At 46.0% G+C, this 23,376-nt stretch overlaps 1 protein-coding gene across 2 annotated transcripts in view; it reads left to right on the forward strand.

The window, feature by feature from the left end:
• The window catches only part of TAOK1 (TAO kinase 1), a 64,527-nt gene extending 46,287 nt beyond the window's left edge, over nt 1–18,240 (forward strand). For both annotated transcript variants that reach the window (XM_051635546.1, XM_051635547.1), the window contains exons 12-20: nt 626–829; nt 2,009–2,143; nt 2,707–2,943; nt 3,682–3,810; nt 5,367–5,570; nt 6,105–6,344; nt 9,988–10,200; nt 11,264–11,446; nt 15,194–18,240. In XM_051635546.1, the coding sequence (XP_051491506.1) occupies nt 626–829; nt 2,009–2,143; nt 2,707–2,943; nt 3,682–3,810; nt 5,367–5,570; nt 6,105–6,344; nt 9,988–10,200; nt 11,264–11,446; nt 15,194–15,655 (2,007 nt within the window). In that variant the 3' untranslated portion in view covers nt 15,656–18,240. The remainder of the gene's footprint in view (nt 1–625; nt 830–2,008; nt 2,144–2,706; nt 2,944–3,681; nt 3,811–5,366; nt 5,571–6,104; nt 6,345–9,987; nt 10,201–11,263; nt 11,447–15,193) is intronic.
• The last annotated feature ends 5,136 nt before the right edge of the window (nt 18,241–23,376 follow it).

The raw sequence follows: 23,376 nt of genomic DNA on the forward strand, positions 1-23,376 counted from the left end.
TTCCAGTGCTGTAAATCCGAGCTTTATTTGCCTGCTCCTAAGGCTTCATGAAGGCTCTTTCAGCAACTTCAGTTAACCTCTGTTTTGACCATATGTACAAAGCCCTTGAGAGTCTTCTCATTTTGTCTGGAGAATGTTGTTCTAAAACATGGAGATTTGTACTTGGTTTAACAACAGAAAAGAAAGGCATCAAGGAAATTAATTTGTCTTTTTGGGGTTGTGTGCTGCAGTCACTGTGCAGAGGTTGAGGTGCTGGGTTGCAGCTCTCTCACATGCAGAAAGGAGCTGTGTGATATGCAGGGTCCCAGCTGAGCACTTAGAAGATGCTGGTGTCAGAACAGTTTCTGGTGACATGCTGCTGCTGATACATGATAGAGTTCAGCTTGTTAAGAGGCTTGCTGTGGAAAAGAATCTGACATCAGCCAGTTCATCTTGACAAGGTTGATTCTTTCTCTCCCCAGTATCCCACAAGGGAGATGTTTCATGGCAATGCCTGGAGGGCAGGAACTGCCATGATGTGGCAGGTAGATGCCTTTAGAAAGGATGGAATGAATGTTTCATTTGGTAATGTCCATAGATAAAGCTGTGATGGATTTGAATTTTCTTAATAATTCCTTTCTCCTAGGAGCAAGATCATGGTGTCGGCAGGACAGGAACAGTGAATAGTGTTGGAAGTAATCAATCCATTCCTAGTATGTCTATCAGTGCCAGTAGCCAAAGCAGTAGTGTTAACAGTCTTCCAGATGCCTCGGATGATAAGAGTGAGCTGGATATGATGGAGGGGGACCACACCGTGATGTCAAACAGCTCTGTCATTCATTTAAAGCCGGTAAGATTGAGTTTTTGCTGGGTGACTTTGAAGGTGTAAAATGGGGGAGGATTTGGTTGGCGTGATAACAGAAAGTCCTGTCCTGAATCATATCTGCAGTTCCTAATTGTGTGTCCCAGTATATTAATGTGCACTGGAAGCTTTGGAAGGTTGCTGTAAAGATGGTTTATTTCTGTTGGTTCACTAAAAATTACTTTCCTAATTGCATTGTTTCAAAATGGATTTGTTTTACTGTGCGGAGTCAGAATGGCAGCTTGTGAATAGGTTTATTTAGTGGATGCCCTTAATTTGCAGAGCCCTGCTTCACAGGCCAAAAGGATCTGAGTTGTGGCCCTTTTTACCTTCTAGTTAGTGAATTCTTAAATATAAGACCCTCAGTCATGATTGAAATGTGTTCCCGAAGCACTCAGCTTCCCAGCACTTGATTTGAATGTTTGGTTAAAGAGCAAAGATGAACAGAAAAAGAAATGGCAGCACTCGGGTCATGGCAGGCTGTGAAGGCACCTCCCCTGCTCCATGGAGGATGAACTGGGGAGTGTCTCTCTGGCTGTGGAGGGGTTATCACACCTTTTCTCAAACCAGTAACATTTCCCCAGCTAATGGTAGGTGTGGTTAGAATGTTTTGTTCTTTGCCCAGATATGCAACAAAGATGCAGGTATGTCCTCGGGGAGTTAATTAGTATATCATATCTAACTACTAATTGTTGTGTGATGAATGACAAAATAAGAATGTGGAATACACCATGACAGATTTTGAAGTTTGCTTTGAGGTATTTCTGTAGTGGGTGTAATGAAAATCTTCCTCTTTCAAGGTTACAAAGATTTTTTTTTTTCTTTCAGAATTGATATAATCTACTTTATAGTTTTCATGTTTTGTTGAAGTAAACTGTTTAACTCAGTTTTCAGTTTTCCATTTATTTTTCTCATTTTCAGCTTTAATTAGTAATTTTCCTCCTAGTAATAATGTGCAATGAAGTCTCCAAAAGCAAGGATCCTAGATGAGAGCTCTTGTTACAGTATATCCATCCCTTCATCCTCCTGTTTCCAAGGAGGATCTCTCAGAGCTGCTGAATGTGAAGGGGTTTTGCTTCCTTTGAAAAGTCTTTTGAACAAGAAAACAAAAAATAATCTTCAGTAACAGTTTCTCTTTATTCTCTCACGTTAATATTTACTGATAAGGAGGAAGAAAACTACAGAGAGGAGTCAGATCCTCGAACAAGGGCATCAGAGCCCCAGTCTCCTCCCCAAGTATCGCGCCACAAGTCTCATTATCGCAACCGAGAGCACTTTGCTACCATACGCACAGCATCGCTGGTAGGTCCAGGTTGATACTTGGATGGGGTTGTGTAGGGAGGGACACCTTGGAACACAGGGCTGGGAAACTACTTAGAGCTGTTAGGATTTCATCAGGACATGAGCTGTCCTGGTTGGCTGAGATATTATCGCTGAAATGGTTTAATGGAAGTTAATAAAAGCTCAAATGCAACACCTGGGCAAGTGTAATTTGTGTGTATTGGATATTTTCAAAACCAATATGCCTCAGAGAATGCAGGAACCTGTTTATAATAATAAGATGGCTTTTATTTTCTTATGCATATTATACATATTTGTGTGTGTATGTATATCTGCACACTTATTACAGTGGGCTGAAAAGGCATTTTGTACCAGCTTTATGACAATTGTACAGTTTTTCTTCTGGAGCCCAGGTGGGCTTATCTTCTGCAGCAGAATTCAGTTCTTAATCTGCTCTGCTGCCATTAGGATGTGGGCTTTTCTTGAAGAAAAAATCATCTTTCTTTGCTGAAGAGTTTTCTTTTGTGGTTCTGCTGAAAAGCAGATGGAGCACTGAGTGAGGCCCGATGTGGTTACCTTCCTAGGTGACAAGGCAAATGCAGGAACATGAACAGGACTCCGAGCTCCGAGAGCAAATGTCGGGCTATAAACGCATGAGAAGGCAACACCAGAAGCAGCTGATGGCCTTGGAGAACAAGCTGAAGGCAGAGATGGACGAGCATCGCCTCAGGTTGGACAAAGATCTTGAAACACAGCGTAACAATTTTGCAGCAGAAATGGAAAAGCTAATTAAAAAGCACCAAGCAGCCATGGAAAAAGAGGTAGGAGACCAGTCTGTGTGTGTATACTGAATTGTCCCCTTCCCCTCACTGACTAAGAGATAACATTGTAGTCTGTTACACATGCCTGCTTTCAGGAGCCAAACAAATTGCTAATTAGAGAAAGGCTAATACATCACGTCCTTATACTGAGGGGTTTACATAACTAGAGGAAAGGTTTGTCCTTCATCACGGTGCCTTATACTAAGTGTTAGTACTCTGACCCCAGAATAATACTGTGAAGTTTTTCCTTTCTTTTCCCATGTATCTGCTGTCTGTAACTGTCTGCCATCAGGTGTTATGGAGGCAGATGAGCCTGCAGAGAGGTGCCAGCCACCCTTAAGTGTTCACTGTCCAGTTCTTCATGAATATGGGGGTTTTAATGCTTTTAAATAATTGATAATGAAGCGATGCCGCCTACAGCAGTGGGTATTGATTCTTTGTTCTTCTTGGATCTCTCGGTGGAGGGCTAAGGATGTAGTTCATCATGAGGTGTTGACTTCATTAGGCAGGACTAAGTGAACAATAGGGCTGAGGAAATGAGGCACTGGAGAAGGACTGGTGTGTTGAGGGGGGTTGGAATGAGAAGAGAGTGAGGGCAAGCTCCTGAGACTTGCACTTATTCAGAGTCCTGGTGAGTATGTGGTGACTGTACTGGGAGTTCGGGGTCTTGGAGCCAAAATGGAACATGAGCTGTAATCCCCTGGGACTCAGACTGATTTGCTGCTGGATTTGCTGTAGGCTAAAGTGATGGCCAATGAAGAAAAGAAGTTTCAACAGCATATTCAGGCCCAACAGAAAAAAGAATTGAACAGTTTCCTGGAGTCCCAGAAGAGAGAATATAAACTCCGTAAAGAGCAGCTGAAAGAGGTAACTCATCTGTAATGAGAAGTGTGGCTGCAGCACAGAGCACAGGACAGGGAGAGGGAACTTCACTGGTTGCAGCAAGTTCTGCATTTCATGAGCAGAGTCCTGTATTTGTTTCATATCTTTGACCTTAGAGTGAGAGGCTTTACTTATACGTTGGCACATGTATGTTTATCTTGTGAAAGTACAAACTTCTCCATTGTTTATGATTACGTTTTAGCCAGCAACATGCAAATTTGGCAAACTAAGGAATGAAAAAAGGGTGTTTAAGAAAAGTCATGAACATTTTTCTCATACCTTTTTGCTGCAGATATTGACCATACGCTGCAGCAGTTAGTGAAATTTCTTATCACTTAAGTGATATTTGTGTAGCAGCAACAAGAAAACAAAACAACAGTAAAGGTGACCTGTAGATACTTTTTTTTAAGGAAAATATGTATAAAACACTTTATTTTAATGGAGAAGGCTGTGTAATACATTAAAAATCACTGTATTGTAGTGAAAATCATGACCTTTGTGAAGTACAGAAAACCTGTAGAATCAAACTTCCTGATTCTTTTTGTGGAGTGGCTGAAACCATAAGAACTATAAATAATTTTTTTGAAAGAACCATTTAGTGCTCAACCAACAACTTGTGTGACGCAATTTTGGAACTTGCTCCAAAGGGGAATATTCCCAAACATAGACATTCCCAGGAGAGAATAAAAAAATAAAGGGCAAAAGAGCAGCAGAGCCAAGAAAGATCTAGCAAAAAACTATAGTGGTGTGGGCTCTTTATAACAACATAGAATATTTTTCTAAGTGGGCAGTAAATCACAGAGCACCAAAAAAATACTGGTGAAATACGGAGGATTTCTGTCTCATCTTTAAGTTGAAATGGGACAGGTCTGGTTACTGTGTGGATATCTCAGCGTGCAGTTCAAGCAAGCAGAGTCTTTTGCCAAAGATGCTTCAAGCTCTGTATTGTATATAATGCATATGTGGAAACTGTGGCCTTGGGTTTCACCTGTGAATTTCTTTATCTTGTTTTTGTGAGTTATGGCAGCTCAGTGAGTGGCTCTGCCTTGATGAGTTACTTAAAATGTGTGTTTTTATTAAGTAAGACACACAAAATTTTTCTCATGTGCTTCATGTGGCTGGAGTTTTGTTTGAACAACAGGATGACAAGGCTTTCCTTCTACTCTTAGTCCTTTGGGAGCCTGTAAAAACATTTGTCAGGCGGTATGGCAGGACCTCCAAGTGTCTGTTTTCAGTGGCAAACCATCAGTTTTACATTTTGAGCTAATGCACGTGTCTGGACGCTGTGGACATGAAACAGCAATTTAGCCAGCCAATGTGACCAAAGCAAAAAACAGTTGTAGTTGAATTTGCCCCACTATGAAGTGTCTCCTGGTGTTCCCTTAGATATGAGATATGAAGCATTTTGCAGAGGCTGGGGTGGTGAGAAAGGCAAGGTAGACCACCTTTGAAACATAGTTTATTGGGCAGGTCCGTCCAGTTGTTCAGGGCCAGGGAGCTTAATGTGACTATTCCACAATAAATTACCTTGCTGTTATCAGGAGCTGAATGAAAACCAGAGCACTCCAAAGAAGGAGAAGCAGGAGTGGCTCTCCAAGCAGAAGGAGAACATCCAGCATTTCCAAGCAGAGGAAGAAGCCAACTTACTGAGGCGTCAGAGGCAGTACTTGGAGCTGGAGTGTCGCCGCTTTAAGAGGCGGATGCTCCTTGGCCGCCACAATCTGGAGCAGGACCTGGTTCGGGAGGTAAGAGAACAGGCAGAGATGAGACCTGGAACCACCTGTGTGAAATGTGTCTCACAGGACCTCCTGCAATCCAGTTCCAGCCTCACTGAGCTGTTAAGTACCACGTCTAAAGTTTTTTGGTAAAATAATGGTTTGATATGTTTTGCAACACCACCTGATAAACCCTGTGGCCTTCAGGGGATCATGTGGAATCGAGTGTTCAAATTAGTGCCCTGTTGTGGGAGAATTGCTAGGTCCAAAAAGTCAACAGACACAACAGTCACAGGCCTTTCCAGAAAACGCTTACTCTGGATCCGGTTGAGCGTCTAGAACAGGAAGAAGAAAAGTGAAATGAGGAAGGAAAAATTAGCGGTGGCGGTGCTGTCTGCTTCTGATAAGATGTAGAAATTCTGTGTTCTGTCCTCAAATGCCTTGGGAAGAGAGAAATGCCCTTGTGAACAAAGTGCTATCGTTGTGAACAGAAATCCAAGTAAGTAAAAAAAAAAAAAAAAGAAAGAAAAAAAAATGTCACAGTTGCCTCTGTCCTCCTGTTAGGAGTTAAACAAGAGGCAGACCCAGAAGGACCTGGAGCACGCCATGCTGCTGCGTCAGCACGAGTCCATGCAGGAGCTGGAGTTCCGCCATCTCAGCACCATCCAGAAGATGCGCTGTGAGCTGATCCGGCTCCAGCACCAGACCGAGCTCACCAACCAGCTGGAGTACAACAAGCGCCGGGAGCGGGAGCTGAGGCGGAAGCACGTCATGGAGGTCCGGCAGCAGCCCAAGAGCCTGAAGGTATTGAGGGGTGTAGGAGTTCTGGGTACAAGCTGCTGCTGGTGGTGGTGGTGGCAAAGTGGTACATGGCAGCTCGGTTCTCCTTCATGGTGTGTGCAGGTCTGAGGTAGCGTGGAGCTCGTTGATTGGCAGAGGTGTCTTGCTCTGTAGTGGATACCTTTTGTAAGAGGTGTCATGTTTATCAAGTTGTGGAGCTGCCAGGGTGCCAGTGCACCCTGCAAGCACCGTGTGTATGAGCCCTAGCAGTGGTGGCCCGGTGTGCAGTGCAGACCACAGCAGCACTGTGGTACCCTCAGTTTGATTGAAAAGCTGTTGTTCTCAGCAATTATTGCCTTCCTTTTTGTGGCAGTTTACAATGCATTTAATCTTTGCAGTGCCTTCCCCCCCCCCCCATTCCTTCTGCATTGTTTTCTGATCCTCTTCTCCCTCCCTATAGTAGAAAAAAGCGAAACCTATTTTTCTGTAAGGAAGCAGTGTCATTCCAAAAAGCAAAAGCAAGAAAAGCTTTATGTTCCTGTCTGCATCAAAATGAACTGTGTTATTGGTCTTGGCTAGCACACCTTGTTATTGTTTTTATATTAAGGCTGATATGCTAGCAGGTATGGGGGGAAGAGAGAGACCAGCCAACTGCAGTGTCCTCAGGAAGCTCCCAGCACTGACCTGTACTGTCTTGTGCTCCCATGGGCTTCTTGTGCTGCCCTTGGAACTGCAGTGGCTGACCAGAACTACAGGGCCTCTGTAATTGAGGCTCTTAGTGTTTTCATTGTGAGCCTTCACTTCATCCAAAGGAGTCCAGTGGTTTATTCTGAAGTGTCTGAGAAGGGAGTATAGGGCCTTTCACAAAGCTGCCTGGTACGTTTCCTTTGAGGAGGCAGACTTCTTCTCTCCACCCCAGTGTTCAGCTGTGCCAGTAACAAAATGAGTGGATGGCATACTGAGCATGGGGTTTCTTTGTTGTTCTAGGACTTTCCTCTTCATAATATTTCCCATCTGACTTAGTTTTCACCACCTGCAAGTTATCTTCTTACAGAGAAAAAAACAACTTGAAATAGAACTTCAGCCAAAAATAATAAGCAAATACCTGTTTTGTCAATATTAGAATAATATTAAATAGTGAAAACCCAGCTTGTGAGAACAAGGGACCATCTGATCGCTGTCGAGAATCTCCAAGGATATAGTGTATAAATAGCTGATGACTTCACAGGGAAGCTGTGCTGCACTCTGAGCTGAATAAAACTGAAGCAGCTGTATTAGGTTGATCCTTCTGAGATTAGCATGAATGGGCTCTGCCTCCCCAAGGTGATGTGGTGCAAACACGGGTGGGCAGCACGTCCCTTCCCTTCCCAACTGGCAGTTGGGACAGCAGGATTGGTGGTCTCTGGGCTGCAGAGGCTCAGCTGCCCTCTGACCTCTGTGGGCTCTCCAACCGCTTCCCTTTCCCAGTGGGGACAGGGCTGGAGGGCTTTGCAGGGAGCCTGGGAAGCCTGCACGTTGCTGTATGTGGCTGTTCTGCGATTAGTGAAGGATTTGAGGCTTGAGCTGTCAATCCAGCACCTTTGCGTACACTCAGTGCTAATAATGCAGCCTGCTGGACAGTCCTGCCGTTTGCAGCACAATCCCCTATTTATCGAGGCTGTTCCCCAGTGTTAACTCCTTCCCTCGCTTCTGACTAATGCAGGCAAGTTTCCTTAGTTGAATAGATAATTTGGCTATTTGTTCTGTTTCTCTCTCCAGTAAGGCTTTCCCACAAGGGCAGTTGTTTCAGGCTTTCCCTTTTGTTATTTAGTCAGGTCCTTTGTCCTGAAAGCAGATTTTTTAACGGTCAGTGTCTGCTGCTGTTACAGCACCATAAGGACTGATAACTAGAATTCACCCTTCACTGCAAACTGCTCTGTTATTATTTCGAGTGTGTTAATTGTGATGCAAATACCCTCTTGCTGCTATTTCACAATACTAGGTCAAAATGATCTTGTCAGAAATCTGACTGGAAATCTTACCCCTCCCTTCTGTTTCCTGTTGTTAAAGCCTTTGGATTGGAAGCCTGTAAACAGTCTGGTGTCCAAGCAAGACTTCACAGAAAGGGAGGACAAAATAAATTGCTAGTGTTTTGCTGTGACCTGACAGGAATGTGTAACCTGCTGGCACTTCCCTTAAGGGCAGGGAGAAACAACCTTAAAGGTTTCCTGGAGGGAAATAACTTCCTGTGAATTTAGAAAGGATAAAAGTAATGTATTCCTCTCTGTGATACATGTTTTGGTTTGAATGAAACCCATCTTTGTCCTGTTTTCTGCATTAGGTTAGGGAAGTGGAATTGGTTTACTCAGCAAAGCATGCTGGTGTCTGGATGGGGTTGGATCCATCATCTGGTCTCATTGCACCTTTCTAGGTAGCTACAAGTGCTGCTCTTATCACCTGCCCTGCTGAGCCCTGAGCTGGTGCCAGGAGCAGGCAGTGCAGGAGCTGACAGGACACATGCACTGTATCTGCCTTGCTGGTTCAGATCCCAGAGCTCTTCCAACTTACTCAAGGGACAGGAAGCTGTTCTTATGCTCTGTTCCTGCCCCCAGTGCTTTGGGATTTGACCACAGTGCCTACTGACTGCCCTGCTAGGGGGGTTTAGGGGTTTTTTTATTCCTTAGTGTTCTTATCTGTTCATGAGCTCAGGGTTTTGCTTAATTAGAAGTATCCCTGCCAGCCTTCCTTTAGAAGGATCCAGGGAACTCCAGAGCACCTGCCTACTCAGGGTCTTAAAACACTTAATAAATGTCAGCTCTCACAAGCTGCTCTGGAGGCAGGTAAAGCAGGTGAAAGAAAAAAAACAATTAATTTCCTCAAGGTTATACAGCAAAACCAGATCCAGATAACTTTTCCGGGATTGAAGTCTCCCAGCCCTGTGTGTAATCAGAAAGTTAGGTCTCCAAACTATAGGAAGTTGTTACTGAGTGCAAAGGGAAAACTCCATCTCCAGTGAGCATCCACGAGGGCTGGGGAATTGTTGCATTTGCTAGACTGGCACAACGCTGATGTTGCTTGTGGTGTATGTCTTCAAGCATCTAATCCTTCCCAGCCATTTTTCAAGCTTTTTTATGAAAACCAGGCTCTTTGTATCAAGGGTTAGAGTACACCTTCTCTTCATCAAACCCTCAGTGGAAAAAGTGTTGCTCTTTTTCCCTGTCCCTTCCCATTGCACCGTATCTGCTTCTTTCCATAACGTTAAGTTCTGTTCGTATGTGTGTGCCATACAGGCAGTGTCATGTGTGCGTATGGCTTTTGGTGCTAACAAATATTAGTCCTGTCCCTCAAGAACTTTTCTTGAAAAGCAACACCCAGCACTGGATCCAGTCCAGTGAGAAATGTGGGGCTCTTTGTGCAGAGACAGCTGTATTTAGGCTGGAGCTTTGTTATAAAAGTGTCTGTATTGTAATTGTTTCGCACAGTAGCAGTGTCAAAGCAGCTGCAGCAAATAGTCATTGCCTCCTGTGTATTTTGCTTCCCTCCTTGCACTGTAGATGTTAATATACATTTGTGGATTCTTGAACTCATATCCTTAATGTAATCCTAAATATCCATTTGAATGGATATTTCTCCCATTTGAAACATGCATATTTTTTTTTCTTTGTTTGTGTCCCCTCCATCTTTCCAGTCTAAAGAACTACAGATAAAGAAGCAGTTTCAGGATACATGCAAGATCCAAACCAGACAGTACAAAGCACTGAGAAACCATCTGCTGGAGACCACGCCAAAGAGTGAACATAAAGCTGTCCTCAAACGGCTCAAGGAGGAGCAGACCCGGAAGCTGGCTATCCTGGCTGAGCAGTATGATCACAGCATTAATGAAATGCTCTCTACACAAGCTGTGAGTCGCCTCCAAGGGACCCAGGGTTCCTCAGCCAAATAGGGGATGTTTGCATTTTAACCAGTCTGTATCCTGACATCAGGCTATCTGCTTCCTTGCCATGCCCAGCACAGTCATTCCTCTGTATTTAAGCAGCAGCATTCAAATGCAGAGGAAGGAGGTATTGCTCCCTTCAGGCAGGTTGGAGCTGCCCTTGCAGAGATGCAAATGTGGCCAGAGAACTGCTTTTGCATGAAGTCTGACAACATCAATGTCCCTGTCAGAGCATCCTTAAGTAGTATGCAGCTTGCTGTCTTAAGTCATTTAGGCTTTGGTTTGTCAATTATACCAATCAAAGCATGTCCCACTGGTGGAAGATGCTCATTGAGTCATGGAGAAGTTCAGAGTTTTGACTGTAAATCTGAAATAATGTTAAAGGTGTTATGGAAGTTCTGTGACTCCTTTAAAAGATTCCTTCTCTGAGGGATGACCCTATGAGCAATGCTTTGAGTCCTTGCTGCAACTAAATGTGCAGTTTTCTTTGCACTTCTTCCATATTGCATCCTGCTGACATCACTCTGTACAAATTAGACACCATGAGGCAGGGTAGCTGGCTTAATTTCTGTATGGGAAGGTTTAAAGTCCAGAACCATGTTGCCTTAAGCGTCTGTCATTATATTCTTTCGCCTGAAGTCCTGCATTGACAGGAATATGGACTTAAGTCTCCTGCATACAGGTGATGGGTTAATGCAGTTGGACAGAGCAAGAGATCTTCTCTTTGCCTCCAGCCAGAGGAGGGCTGTGGCTGTTAGCACCTCCAGCAGCCTGGTCTCTGCAGTGTGGTTGGTGGTTCCCGAGGCGCCACTGCTCATCAGCATCACTGGCATCAGTGCTGTGGGCTCACTGTCACCAGTCTTTGTCACTATAGATCCTCTGTTCAGTGAAGCAAAGTACAATAGAGACCAATTGTATTGCTAAGAAAACAAAATCCCATCCCATTCTCTCCCCCTCCCTGCCGTCCTCCCCCGGAGTGTCATGAGTGGTTACCCCATAGTGAAACGTCTCTATTGTCTGTCTTTCCCAGCTGCGTTTGGATGAAGCGCAGGAAGCAGAGTGCCAGGTTTTGAAGATGCAGCTGCAGCAAGAATTGGAGCTGCTGAATGCATATCAGAGTAAAATCAAGATGCAGGCAGAGGCCCAGCATGATCGGGAGCTGCGTGATCTTGAACAGAGGGTGTCCCTCCGTCGGGCCCTCCTTGAGCAGAAGGTAAAATGGGCACACAGGAGTGGCATTAGCACACTCTGTGTTTCAGATCTTAAGTTGCACTGTGCTTATCAGTAGGGAGAGAAATTGCTTTTAACTTGTGGTATATAGTAACACAGATCATTTGGGTATTTGCCTCTGTGGGATAATAGCTCAGTGACACATAGGCTAAACTTTCTGCCAGCTCAGCCGTCCTGTGTGAGCAGCTTCTGGCTGGGATAGAGCTGCTTGGAGTGTGCCAGAGGGAGCCGTGCCTCTCTGGGCAGAAGGGAAAGTGAACTGTTCTTTTTGTCTCTGAGCTGCAGATTAGCTTCCCTGGCTCATTAGAGGACAGACAATAACAACCTAAAGCTAGGGGATTTTTTGAAGTTAGCATGGTATCAGCAGTAGGTACCTTTAGGAAGGGAGGGTAAAATATATTTGAGACCCTGTGTTTTAGGGTAATATTTTACTGCAGCTCTGCTCCATTTGTCAGTCTGTGGACACCAAGCTGCAGTTTCCCTATGAAATTACTTTTGTTACGGAATGCTGATGTCTGCAGCATCTCTCTGAGCAAACTCAAGGAGCTAGACCCACAAGCATGAGTGACCTGCTGCTCCCTAGATTTCAACTTACAATTGGCTATGTCAATTAAGGTGCTCTGTTTTGAAGAATGCAGTGCCAGACACGTGGTGTGTAGAGAAATGTGTGTGAGTGGCCTTCACAAGCCAGGGGAAGGGTAATGCTCCAGCCAGTGAAAGGAAATACACGGCCTTCTTCCTGCAAATTTTTTTCCCTTTTGATTTGCCTTGTGGGTGCCAGCCATGGCACTTCACACAACACTTCCCAACTTTGCTGATCGGCGATTATTAAATTAGGGCAATTACTCTGTGGCCTAGAGGTTCTTCACACTTCGTTTCTCCCGGAGGCGAACAGATGGATGCTGGGCTGGTAGAGGGAATAAAACTGCTCCACCTCATGGTCAGCCAAGGAAGCACCTCCGAGCAGGCAGCTCAGTCCTGCAAGTAGACCTGAATCTCTGGAAGTAACTGGATTTGTGAAAACTGAGTTCCCATGAGGCACTGATGTAATAGCTGTCTTTAGACCCCATCTCTAGCTGTTTTGCTCCCGTCCAGACATAGGACAACTCCCCTCACAGCCCTGCCTTTTGGTGTCTTTACATCGGGTGGGCATTGCCCTCTGGTGGCACGATCTGGCTCTGGGAAGAAGAATGTCACAATCACTGCTGGTCTTGGCTCCTTGTCTGTGGGAGCAGCACACCTTGCACTGGAGGGAGTGTTATGGCAACAGTTGAAGTGAGGCCAGTGGCCTATGGAAGCACACATCAACCAAGAATGATGTTCTGTCAGTCTTCCGATGTGGACCAGGATGGAAGTCTCTTTGCACAGAAAGCCCCTGCGAAGCATTTGGCATCAGCAATGGTGATAGGAAGCTTAGTAATGCTGTGCCATAGGAAAAAAAGAAAGATAGATAAAATTAGGACCTAGCATATTTTTTCTCTGTGTGTTTGTGTGCCCTGTGTGTCCCTGTGTGGCTGCTACATTAGCCCAGCAAAGGTGGGATGTTCCTTCAGTTCCCATGGCTGGGAGCCTTCATTTAGTAATACGTGCAGCTCTGGCGTGTTGCAACTCAGTCACAGACCAGTGATGAGGCTGCAGTCCCTCAGCAGCAGCTCAAGGCAAAACGCATGGGTGCAAAGGTAGATGGGTCCTGCTTTTGTCAGGGTGTTCTTTGGGGGAAGGAGTGTGGATCTGGTTTTGTGAGAATTGTGATTGTGCGTCGCTCAGCGATGCCACCTGGTATTTGCTTGCACATGCTGCCTGAGGCTGGCAGCCAGAGAAGGGGTAGGGGGTGTGCAGGATTAGTGTCTGAATTTATATGCTCAAATATATACATAGCCTGTGGCAAAGTCAGCCCCTGGTGCTCAGTAATAAGCCAGATTCCAGAAGCTAGTGTGTTCACAGGATTGCTTCCTGCTCAGCTCAGTGCTCTTGGTTTTTGATGGTGACCATCACCATGGTAACTCACCAGAGCAAATGTGTCTGACTTGGGCTGAGGAGGGAGACTCCAGCCCCATCCAAGCACACGCAGCCTTTGAGTGTCACTGACTGAGTCTACACCCTGGTACTGTGTTGTTTGTGCTGCACTAGTAATGAGCATGTCCCATGAGTGCTTTTAAAAGACTTCAGATTCACACATTTCCTTCCCACATGCTTCAAGACGCTTCAGAGTCCTGAATGCTGAGGTCATTTCTAAGTGGTGTCAGTTCGATGCAGGGTGTTTAGTTATGCCCTTCTTTGAAGTCCAGCTGCACCAAACCTTGTGTGTTGGTTGCACTATCACAAAGACAGAAAGCTTGTGAACAGCTGGACATGGTGAAGACACTGAAAAAGGAGGATTCTGCTTATATAGCAGGGCTAGGAAAAAAGTAATGTTTTAAAGAGCTGAAGTTAGAGAAGGCCCCTTCTTCCTCTTCTGCCTTTTCTAAGCCAGCTGCCCAGTGCATGGTTTAGCAGGAGTGAGCAAAGCTGCTGTACAGGGAGAGTGAGTGTCACCCAGCACTAAGAAGCAGGCAGGTGGGTAAGGCGGTTTCTGACAGCCCCAAATGGCTCAGGAGATGACTCACACTGGAGCAGATTGTTTCCTAAATTCCAGATGAAATCACTTTGCATATTCCCTGACTAAGGCAAGAGTGTGCTTACAAGTACAATGCTCTGCCCAGTACCTTCAGCACAGATGCAGATAACACCTCTTGGCCACATTGCTGCTGACAGCAGGGGAGATGCCAGTGAGTTATGGTAAAAGTCTTGGCTGCTGCTTTTTGTGCATTTGGTCTTTTTCACTGAGGCCAAAAGCAGCTTTTTCAGTGCTGCCAAGGAGATAATGAAATGATTCTCTGGTTCTCCACCTGGCTGCAAAGATTTAAATAAGAAAGGCTTTCCTCTCTGTCTGATGCTTGTCAGGAGGCTGTAGCCCCATGTTTTCCTTACTCAGAGAGTTGATCCCAGTGCCCCTACCAAAGTGCTGCTGGAAACCAATTTGGAACGGTGTTACTGGGAAGAAATTGGAGTTGCCAGCTTGTATATCACCTAGCTAATAACCTGCCACACAATTCAAATACCACTGCCTGCTTCCTTCATCTGCACACGCTGGAGAAAATACCAGGATAATGAAACATGAGAAACCAGTTTAGGAAAGGGGGAGATAAGAGGTGATAAACATGAGCTAAGAAAATCTGGCCCCTGAACACTGGAGAGGAAACAGAATGTGGGCTTGTGTGTTGAATCCTGGAGAAAATAGCAGTTGTCATCATCAGATTCAGCTACAAACAGTGAAGGTCACATTAAGCTGTGTTGGCAGGTATCTGACTGTGCTTGGCTTTATCTGAAGGTGCTTTCCCTGTAGGCTTTTATGAAAGCTGTAGACTTTGCTGCATCTACGTCAAGCTGTTCATGCCACTGCAAACTTTGGATTCATGTCCATAAAACTTTGGTATTTGGCAGGGAATAGGGACCAAGACCCTCCAACTGGTATGCACCGCATTTTGGCCTGTGCTGGTCTGTGGGACTTACCTTTTGCCTTCAGAACAGATTGTGTGTCAGTGGACATCTGATCTAGATCCAGTCTCATGTGGAAACATGGGGAGGAGGCTCCTCGTTGGCTTGCTGTTACAAGTCCTTCAGAGACCTGAGGTCGTGCCTGGGAAGGAGTCCTGCTGCTACACACTCTTCTCTTTTTTTCCCTTCCCAGATTGAGGAGGAGATGCTGGCGCTGCAGAACGAGCGCACCGAGCGGATACGAAGCCTCCTGGAGCGTCAAGCTCGCGAGATTGAAGCCTTTGACTCAGAGAGCATGAGGCTGGGTTTTAGTAACATGGTTCTTTCTAATCTCTCCCCCGAGGCGTTCAGCCACAGCTACCCGGGAGCTTCTGGCTGGTCCCACAATCCTACTGGGGGTGCAGGACCTCACTGGGGTCATCCCATGGGTGGCCCACCGCAAGCTTGGGGCCATCCAATGCAAGGTGGACCCCAGCCATGGGGTCACCCCTCGGGGCCCATGCAGGGGGTACCTCGAAGTAGTGCTATAGGGGTCCGCAACAGCCCCCAGGCTCTGAGGCGGACAGCTTCTGGGGGACGGACGGAACAGGGCATGAGCAGGAGCACAAGTGTTACTTCACAAATATCCAATGGTTCACACATGTCTTATACATAACTTAAACAATAACTGAGGGTGGCAATTCCACTGGAGCTGTCTGCCAGAAACTGCCTACAGACACCAGCCCAGCAGCCTCCTCAGTGTGGTGCTGACGTGTGGAAGCTGGGTGCACATGGAATATTGTATTCATTTTGTAAAGCATTACGTTTTGTGTTTACTAACTGGGATGTCATAGTATTTGGCTGCAGGGTTTGGGGGGAGGGGGGTGTGGTGGTTTGTTTTGTTTTGTTTGTTTGTTTTTTGTCAGTTTTTGGTTGTTTTTTTTTACTTTTTGGAGGGGTCTTGGGAGGGCATCTGAGAAATATATGCAATTAGTCAGAAGAGTTGACTGGTGGTCATCACACTGACAGGACAAAAGGGCCTCAGACTGCCCTGGTTGTGCCATCCTGTAGGAAGTCTGAGGGAGAATAGAGACCTCCTCCCATGTCCATAAATTTTGATCTGCCACCCTGTAAAAATCAGGCAAGCTGCCTTTAAACCAACATCCACAGGAGGAACAGCTGGATCTTCTGTTCCATTTTTATTTGTCATTAAATTGGATGCATTTCTAGGGTATTGCCTCTGCCAAGAGGCGTTTTCAAAGACTTGTAGGTGAGGAAGAAGGGTGAAAAGAGAGGCCAAGAGACACACCAGGGCTCAGCAGGGCCCTTCTGCCCAAGTGTCCGCTCCATATTGTGTAAGAAGTTCTCTCAGAAGGCACTGGTGAGCTTCCCGAGAAGTGCTTTGGAAACCTGTTTGGGGAGAGCAGGCTAGAAATGTTCAAAATTGTATCCCTTCTTTGGCACTCCCTGACTGTGCTGCTGGTAGCTCAGACGAGGCTGGGCGGAGGAGCGTCAGGAATGCACTTGTACAGCTAATACTGTGACATCTCATTGTAGCTAAGCATCAGAATAATTCTTGGAGCCCAGCATAGTCCTTTCTGCTCCATTCAGAAATGTTTAGACTTTTCAGCCAATCAGTCTCAAATGCCAGAGGTATTTTGAAGGATGCCATAGTCACAAAATGCCATTGATCAGGTTTCTCATTATTACACTACATCCACCAATTTATTACCTTTTTGGCTTGTTGCAGTTTCCTGTTTACATGTAGAGTGTAGCCAACTGTTTAAATGTTTAGTTGCCACAGTGTACCAGGAGGAGCTGAGCCAATGACTCTTTCCCAGCTGATGACTAACCCACATCACCACGGTAGATCTTTGCTGCATGTGAGGCTCCTTTTTGTTATTTTCGTTGCTGCAATAACTTCACAACTTTTACAGTCCCTTGAGATGCTGTGATATTTTGGCAGTGTATCACACCGTGTGAGAAGGCACTACTTCCAGAGGCTCTTTGGAGCTGCTGTACTACTGAAAGGAAGCAAAGGAGGTTGTGAAATCCTTATGGTGATAAAGGGGTCAGGGAGTCTCGTTAACCAAATGACTTTGTGGCATCGTGACATCCCTTAGTGCTGGGAACTGCAGATGCCTTGTGCCAGTGCCAGGGTGGTCCAGGTCAGTCAGTGCCAAGGGAATGAGGGAAGAGCAGGTGGATGAAGTTTGGCTTGAGGCAAAGATTTCCATCTTAGGGACTGACCAGCCAGGGTTCTTTGTAAATGTTTTTCCTTGCACACTAATCATCTTGAAGAATACACTAGCTGCTAACTCTAGGATTTGCCTTTAATATGTTGATAGGGCTCAAAAGCAAGGTTTTCCGAATGTGTTTGTTCATGTGACATATTTATATAGTAAATGATGTCTCGCTGCTGTTCAGCACTGTCAACAGGGCGACGTTCTTTCGTTAGCTAAATTAACCTCCACTCCCAATCCCTGACTTTCTGTCAGTGATTCCAGCTGGGATTTCTAGCCTCTTGTTGTAGCATATCACTAATCAAAGGTGGAAACTCTGCCAAAACGTGTTTGAGCAGCCCCTACTGAGGAGCTTTGTAGTACTAACAGAAGCCTGGGGTGAGGTGCTGGTCCCACCGAGGTGACTCTGGTTGCCCCCTGGGGCAAGTAGTGACTGTGGATTGTCCTGTCCTTTCCTCTGCTATGTTTTTTTTAATGTGATATTGAATGTTTTGGGGTCATTCTTTGGCGTTGCAGTCAGTGTTGTTGAAATGCAGCAAAACTGATTTAGGAAAGGTACCTGGATTTCCCTGGTGTTGGAAAGAAAAGACCAAAATGAAACGAAAGGCCAAAATTGGATTGGGATTTTCCATGTGAGTGTGGAGGGTGTGCCCAGAGCATGGTGCTAACACAGCCTTGTGACTTTCAGCTCCTCTGTGACAAAACAGCAGCAGCGACAGCGGGGACAGGCTATACCTGCAAGATCAGTGGGTTTATTCTTTTGCTTCTGTTATGGTTTGAATTTGGTCCAAGTCTCTGGCTTAAATTGAGCTATTTCAACAGGATTCTCTCAACCCATCCTTGTGTAATGTCAAGCATGACTGAATGCTGAATCCAAACGATGGCTATACCATATTGGCTTTTTTGTATTCAAAAAGAATTGTGTAGTAACCATTTTTACATGTATATCATGTGCAGACCTGGACTATTCCAACAAGTTAATATTTTAATTAAAATAGTTTGCAAAAACTGATTCAGATCAACTGGTCTAAATGTGTGTGTCCCTGTGTGTACCTGGGGGAAGGAAGGCTGTCCCAAACAAGCTTGATCTGGAGAGAAGGCACCCCATGATGTAGAGAGGGACTCAGGGTCAGACTGTGCCTTGGAGGTATGTGAGGAGGCCCTTGGTGCTGAGAATTTTAATGTATCTTGAGTATATTTCTGAGATGCATGAGCAGCCATACGCTAGAGAGACGCAAACACTCTCTGAATCAGTTTGCAAACTCTTTTATTTTTAAAAGTAAAACCAATTACTCCATCCTGTACTGTTTGCAGTTGTGCCCTAACTTTGGTTTTAAAAATGCTGTAATCTGTAAATTGTGGAAACTACTCCAGTACCTCAGCAAAGATGTTCTCTTACATCTTTTATGTTTGTATTTTAACACTGGGGAAACTCTTTTGTGTGGACTACTTTGCAAACTTTATTGCAGTGTTTTCAAGTCACCACCTTGACCCCTGAAATCTCTTATTCTGTGGTTATTTTTCTCTCCTCTTTGCAAAGACCTAAAGTTCTAATGTAGTTTAGCCCAGAGATGGAAAAAAAAAAAGAGGATCCAGTATTTTAACCTCTTTCTGATTTCATTTTTCTTTGGATTTTATTTAATTAAAGTCAATGAAAGGGACCACATTTTCTTGTTCTCCATGGTCCCAGGGAGTCAGCAGCCATCTCTCCCTTCCATGTTGAACGTTCCATGCTTTCTTCTTGGATGCAGCTCTGAAATGGAGGCCACGGCTCCGCTTCACCTGCATTTGCTCCTCTGAGCTTCAAAGGGGTTGAAGAATTTGCTGTGGTACGATACCAAGCTTTCCACAGAAAATTCCCTGCAGCCATTCCTTGCCTGGCTTGCGGCCAGGCTGGCACGGCTCTGTGTCCCACCCAGCCCTCCCACTCCTGATGAAGGTGCATTGCACACTAGCTGTGACCTGCATGGGTGCAATCTGCTCCATCCTGGGATGATGCTGTTTATTTTAAACCCCCTCCCCAGGGAAAAGGGCCCCTTGCACTCCAGGCTGCCCTGCCCCTCAACCCTGCTTACGTGCCATTTCTTGAGAGGCAATAAATTGTATTGTACCACTGTCTAACATTACTCTGTTGAATACGCACATCTCTCTGGATATATATATGGTATCTCATCTGTATATATTTATATACTCTGTATGTACGTGTGTGTGGGTATACGTGCACACACCCATCATGCTGTGCATTTCTGTCAGGGCACTTCAGTTCTGCTGTTCTGTAGCACTCCTGTTCATGACCAAAAGCAACCCCTGCAGCAGGGCGAGGGCATATAGATCTGCACAAGCTGTGCCAGGGCTGAAGGCAGCCAAGAAGCCCTCACTTGAATACTGCCCTGCTCGTTGTAGCTTGATTTTTTGGGGGCATGGGAGGGCAGGCTAGCTGCTATGGACGTGCTGTAAAGGAGAGAAGAGAGCTCCCAGAGGGTAGCAGAAAGTCAGAAGACAGCAGAGAAGAAAACAAAGGTGGTACAGTGATAGGAAAGCAGTTGAGGCAATGTAGGGATGTGTTGGGGAGGTGATGAGGGGGCCGGTGAAGGGCTCAGCAGGCTGAGCTCAGAGTCCCCGGCTGTGTCTCCCACCAGGGGTCAGCAGCCCATGGTCCTGGCACCCTGTGCCCACACCAAGTTCAAGGCGCCGTGTGGAGGAGCAAAACAGAGAAGCTAAGTTGGAAGATTTGAGAGAGATGTGTGTATGTGTACAGCTCATACTCACACATAGATGCACACGTAGAGATGCTTCTGGTCCATTATTTATTCTGCTTGGGCACGTGTGTTATGTTACTCAAGCCCAGGGAGCAGAGGACAGCCTTGTTTCTTCTGCCTGCTTGCTCTGCACTTGTAGTAAATCTTAGCCTGGTCTTTCTCGTAGCAGAGGGGTGAGTGCTATGCTGGACACCATGAGCTCCTCGAGCTGTGAAGACCCTTCTAACCTTCTCCTTTGTCCTCTACAGACCCCATCTTGGTGAGACATCAAGCAGTTTGGGGGATAAATGGTTCTCACAAGCGTTTATCCAGCTGTGATATTTACTCCCAAGGGAGGCCCAGCCAGCTCAGCAGCATGCCAACCATAGGCTCTCTTTGTGCTGTAAGAAAATTTGGAGGCAGATTTCCCTCCTGACCTTTTTGGAAGGTTTCTTGGTGAGTTTTTTAGGTGAGGTTTGAGTTTGGTTGGGACATCCTTAATAGTGTTGTCTTGAGCTGTGCTTCTGCCTGTGGGACTTCTCCACCCCAGTGCTGGCCAGCAGTGAGCCCAGAGCCCCGTGCCAAGGATGGAGGAGTGGTGGATGCCCAGACAGGGACACCAGTCTATGTCCCTCTGCTGTGTTTGTTTCAGTTTGCACTTTTATGAGTCAATTGAGCCGGAGTCGGTTGAGAAATAGGTGTGAGGCCCTTGGGAGGGTTGTGGGTAGCTGTTTACAGCAAAAGAAAAGAAAAAGAGTAAGCTGATGGATCCAGTGGTCATAGTAAACATCATCCCACCAGGGAACGATGAGAGCAGATAACCCCAGTTCCTGTTGCACAATGTGGTTCAGCCAGCTGGGGCTGTGACGCTGCTGCATCCCTACCCTGCCCCTTGGCCCAGGCTTTGCTGGGGAAGGAAGGGCCTTTGTCAGCTAGAGAGGGACTTAGTAAATTGGATTTGCCGGCAAGCAAGCACCTTAACCACCGAGCTGTGGGTCTCAATACTTGCACTTCACCTGGAGGATCCTCTTGGGGGGGAGGAAGGCAGTTTGGTACGTGACCGTTGGCTTTGCACCCATCTAGCATCCTCAAAAACATCCTCAAGCCATGTCCTAGGAAAAAAAGACAACCCCAACATCGGTTCCCTTTCTCCTTGCTTTCTCTTGAGTGCACACACTGAGTCTAGGAACCAGGAGGGGGGAGCATTGCCCCCACAGATGTGAACAAACCCGGGGGGGATCTTCCCCCCCTGCCTCACCCCTCTGGTCCCCTGCCCCGCTCCCTGCCCTTGAGTACGGGTACCTCAGAACATGCACAGTTTGAATTTTCACTGACAATTAGTTTAATTATTGTGAGTGAAAAGAATTGTAAGTATCTGTAAATATGTAGTTAACAAATTGACCTAGTTTCTGTATTTTTTAAGTTTTTGTACTAAAATTTATAGATACAGTATGTGCCAGCTAGCAAAAAGCTACTGTAATTGCCAGTCGTAGTTCAGCATGCATCTAATCCCCGGGACTTGTCACAGTGATGCTGTAAGGAATTGTGCTTAAATATTGTGAGCTCGGTGGGGGGGGGGAGGGCACAGCCGCTGTGGGGGGCTGATGGCTGCTCATTGCCCGTGGCTTTTGTTTCCCAGCCCTGGGCTGGGTTTTCCCTGTTGGCTGTGGGTGATGTCCTACCCTCGAGCAGCGCCAGGGACCGAGCGGTGCCTTCAACTTCCTCTGGGGCTGAACACGAGGGGAGCCGAGGTTGGGTTCTTTGCTGCAGTTCACTACCAGCTTGTGACTCTTATTTTTCAACCTCTCTGGAAAGGATCTCTTTTCCCCTTCTGACTGTTTTTGTCTTAAACCGGAGAGCATCTAAACCTACTGGAGGAAAAAAGAAATTACTTACATTTAAGATCGTTGCCTGCTTTTAGTGCCAGGATCACACATTTCTATGGCAACTCTGAGCTCAGCAGAGTCCAGCAATCAGCACAGGGTTGGTAACGAGCTGAAGGACGTTGCTGCTGCTATTGCATGACCCTGGCAGAGCCTGATGGCAGCTGGGGACAGCTGCCGAGGGCGAGTTTATTGTGAATGTGAAGCAGGGGCTTGCAGGGGTCTTGGTGTCCCTAGCTTGCAGTGTGAGACCTGCTGCTGAGTGAGGGATGGGCTCCCACCATGCTTCCTAGGAATGAAGGGACGACCTGTGCTTCTTGGCTTGTTGAGAATAGCTTTGCTGAGCATCCCAGGAAGCTGTGAGCAGAGTCGTGGCACCAGTGAAGCCGAGCTCTCCAGGTCTGGTTGTCCCAGAGGTTGTAGAGGACAGGAGCTTGTAAGGATTTGTGGATTGGAGGAGGAGAAGCATAGGTGCACGTACGGGTTTGGCTTCTGGCAAGCAAACCACCCCCTTCCTTTCTTCAGCTTTTCTTCCCTCCTGCCCCCCCTGCAGCTCTTCCCCTGCTTGCTTGGAACAGGAACATTTTTTACCTGCCTAGAAACAGCTACAAGATGGGGGGCGGCCCTGATGTAAATAATTAAACGTTACAAAGTGAAGTGTGTATAACATAAAAGGCGACAGCCCTTTGGTGACTTGTAAATGCTTGAGAAGGTTGTGTTAAGACGTGGAGGGCCAAGGGACCTGCCTGGGGCTCTGCAGCCATCGCTGCCCCCCCAGGGGTCAGGGGGCCCCACCCTGGGAACCTTAGCTGTGGGGAACCCCCTTGGTTCAGTGGATGGGAGGGTAGTGTAACGTGTGTAATAAGGATAGGAGAAGCTGTGTGAGGTGTGTATAGTGTATATTTTTTAAAAATAGCTTGCTTGTATTGTGAAGATTTTAAAGACAAACTTGAGAATTCTAGCCTAACTATTAACACAAGTTTTAACATCAGTTACCCCACTGGGTTCAGAGCCTCTTGAATGTATATTCCTTTTTGTAACCTAAATGACCTATTCTTCTACCAGTCAGCCAGACATCCTATTTATATTTTTAATTTTATATATTACTTTCCATTTGTTTTCATTATTTCCAGCATGTTTCTGGGTTTGGTTTTTATTTGTTTGGGGCTTTTGTTTTGTTTCTTTTTGCACAAGCGTTGTGTGAAGTCAAGGAAATGTTAACTCAAACCTGGTATTTTCCAACCTGTTCCCCCCGCCCCTTCCTCTCCTCCACCCATTGTTTGTTGTTTTGTTTTTTTCTTTCTTCTGCCATCAGTTTGGGATTTTCTGGGGTGGGAGGAGGGGATGGCTCTTTCCCATTTGCAGCTTCTGTGCAAATGCCAGGTCTTTTGCCAGTCAACTAAAGACGCTTCTCTTGCTGGTTGCTTTAAAAAAAAACAAACAAAAAAAAACACAAAACAAAACAAAAAAACCCCACAAAAATATAACCTTATCAGTCCAGTATCGACCACGGCAGGAGGAGGGGAAGTGCAC

Source organism: Apus apus, chromosome 18 (genome assembly GCF_020740795.1).
Source record: "Apus apus isolate bApuApu2 chromosome 18, bApuApu2.pri.cur, whole genome shotgun sequence".
Classification (NCBI taxonomy): domain Eukaryota; kingdom Metazoa; phylum Chordata; class Aves; order Apodiformes; family Apodidae; genus Apus; species Apus apus.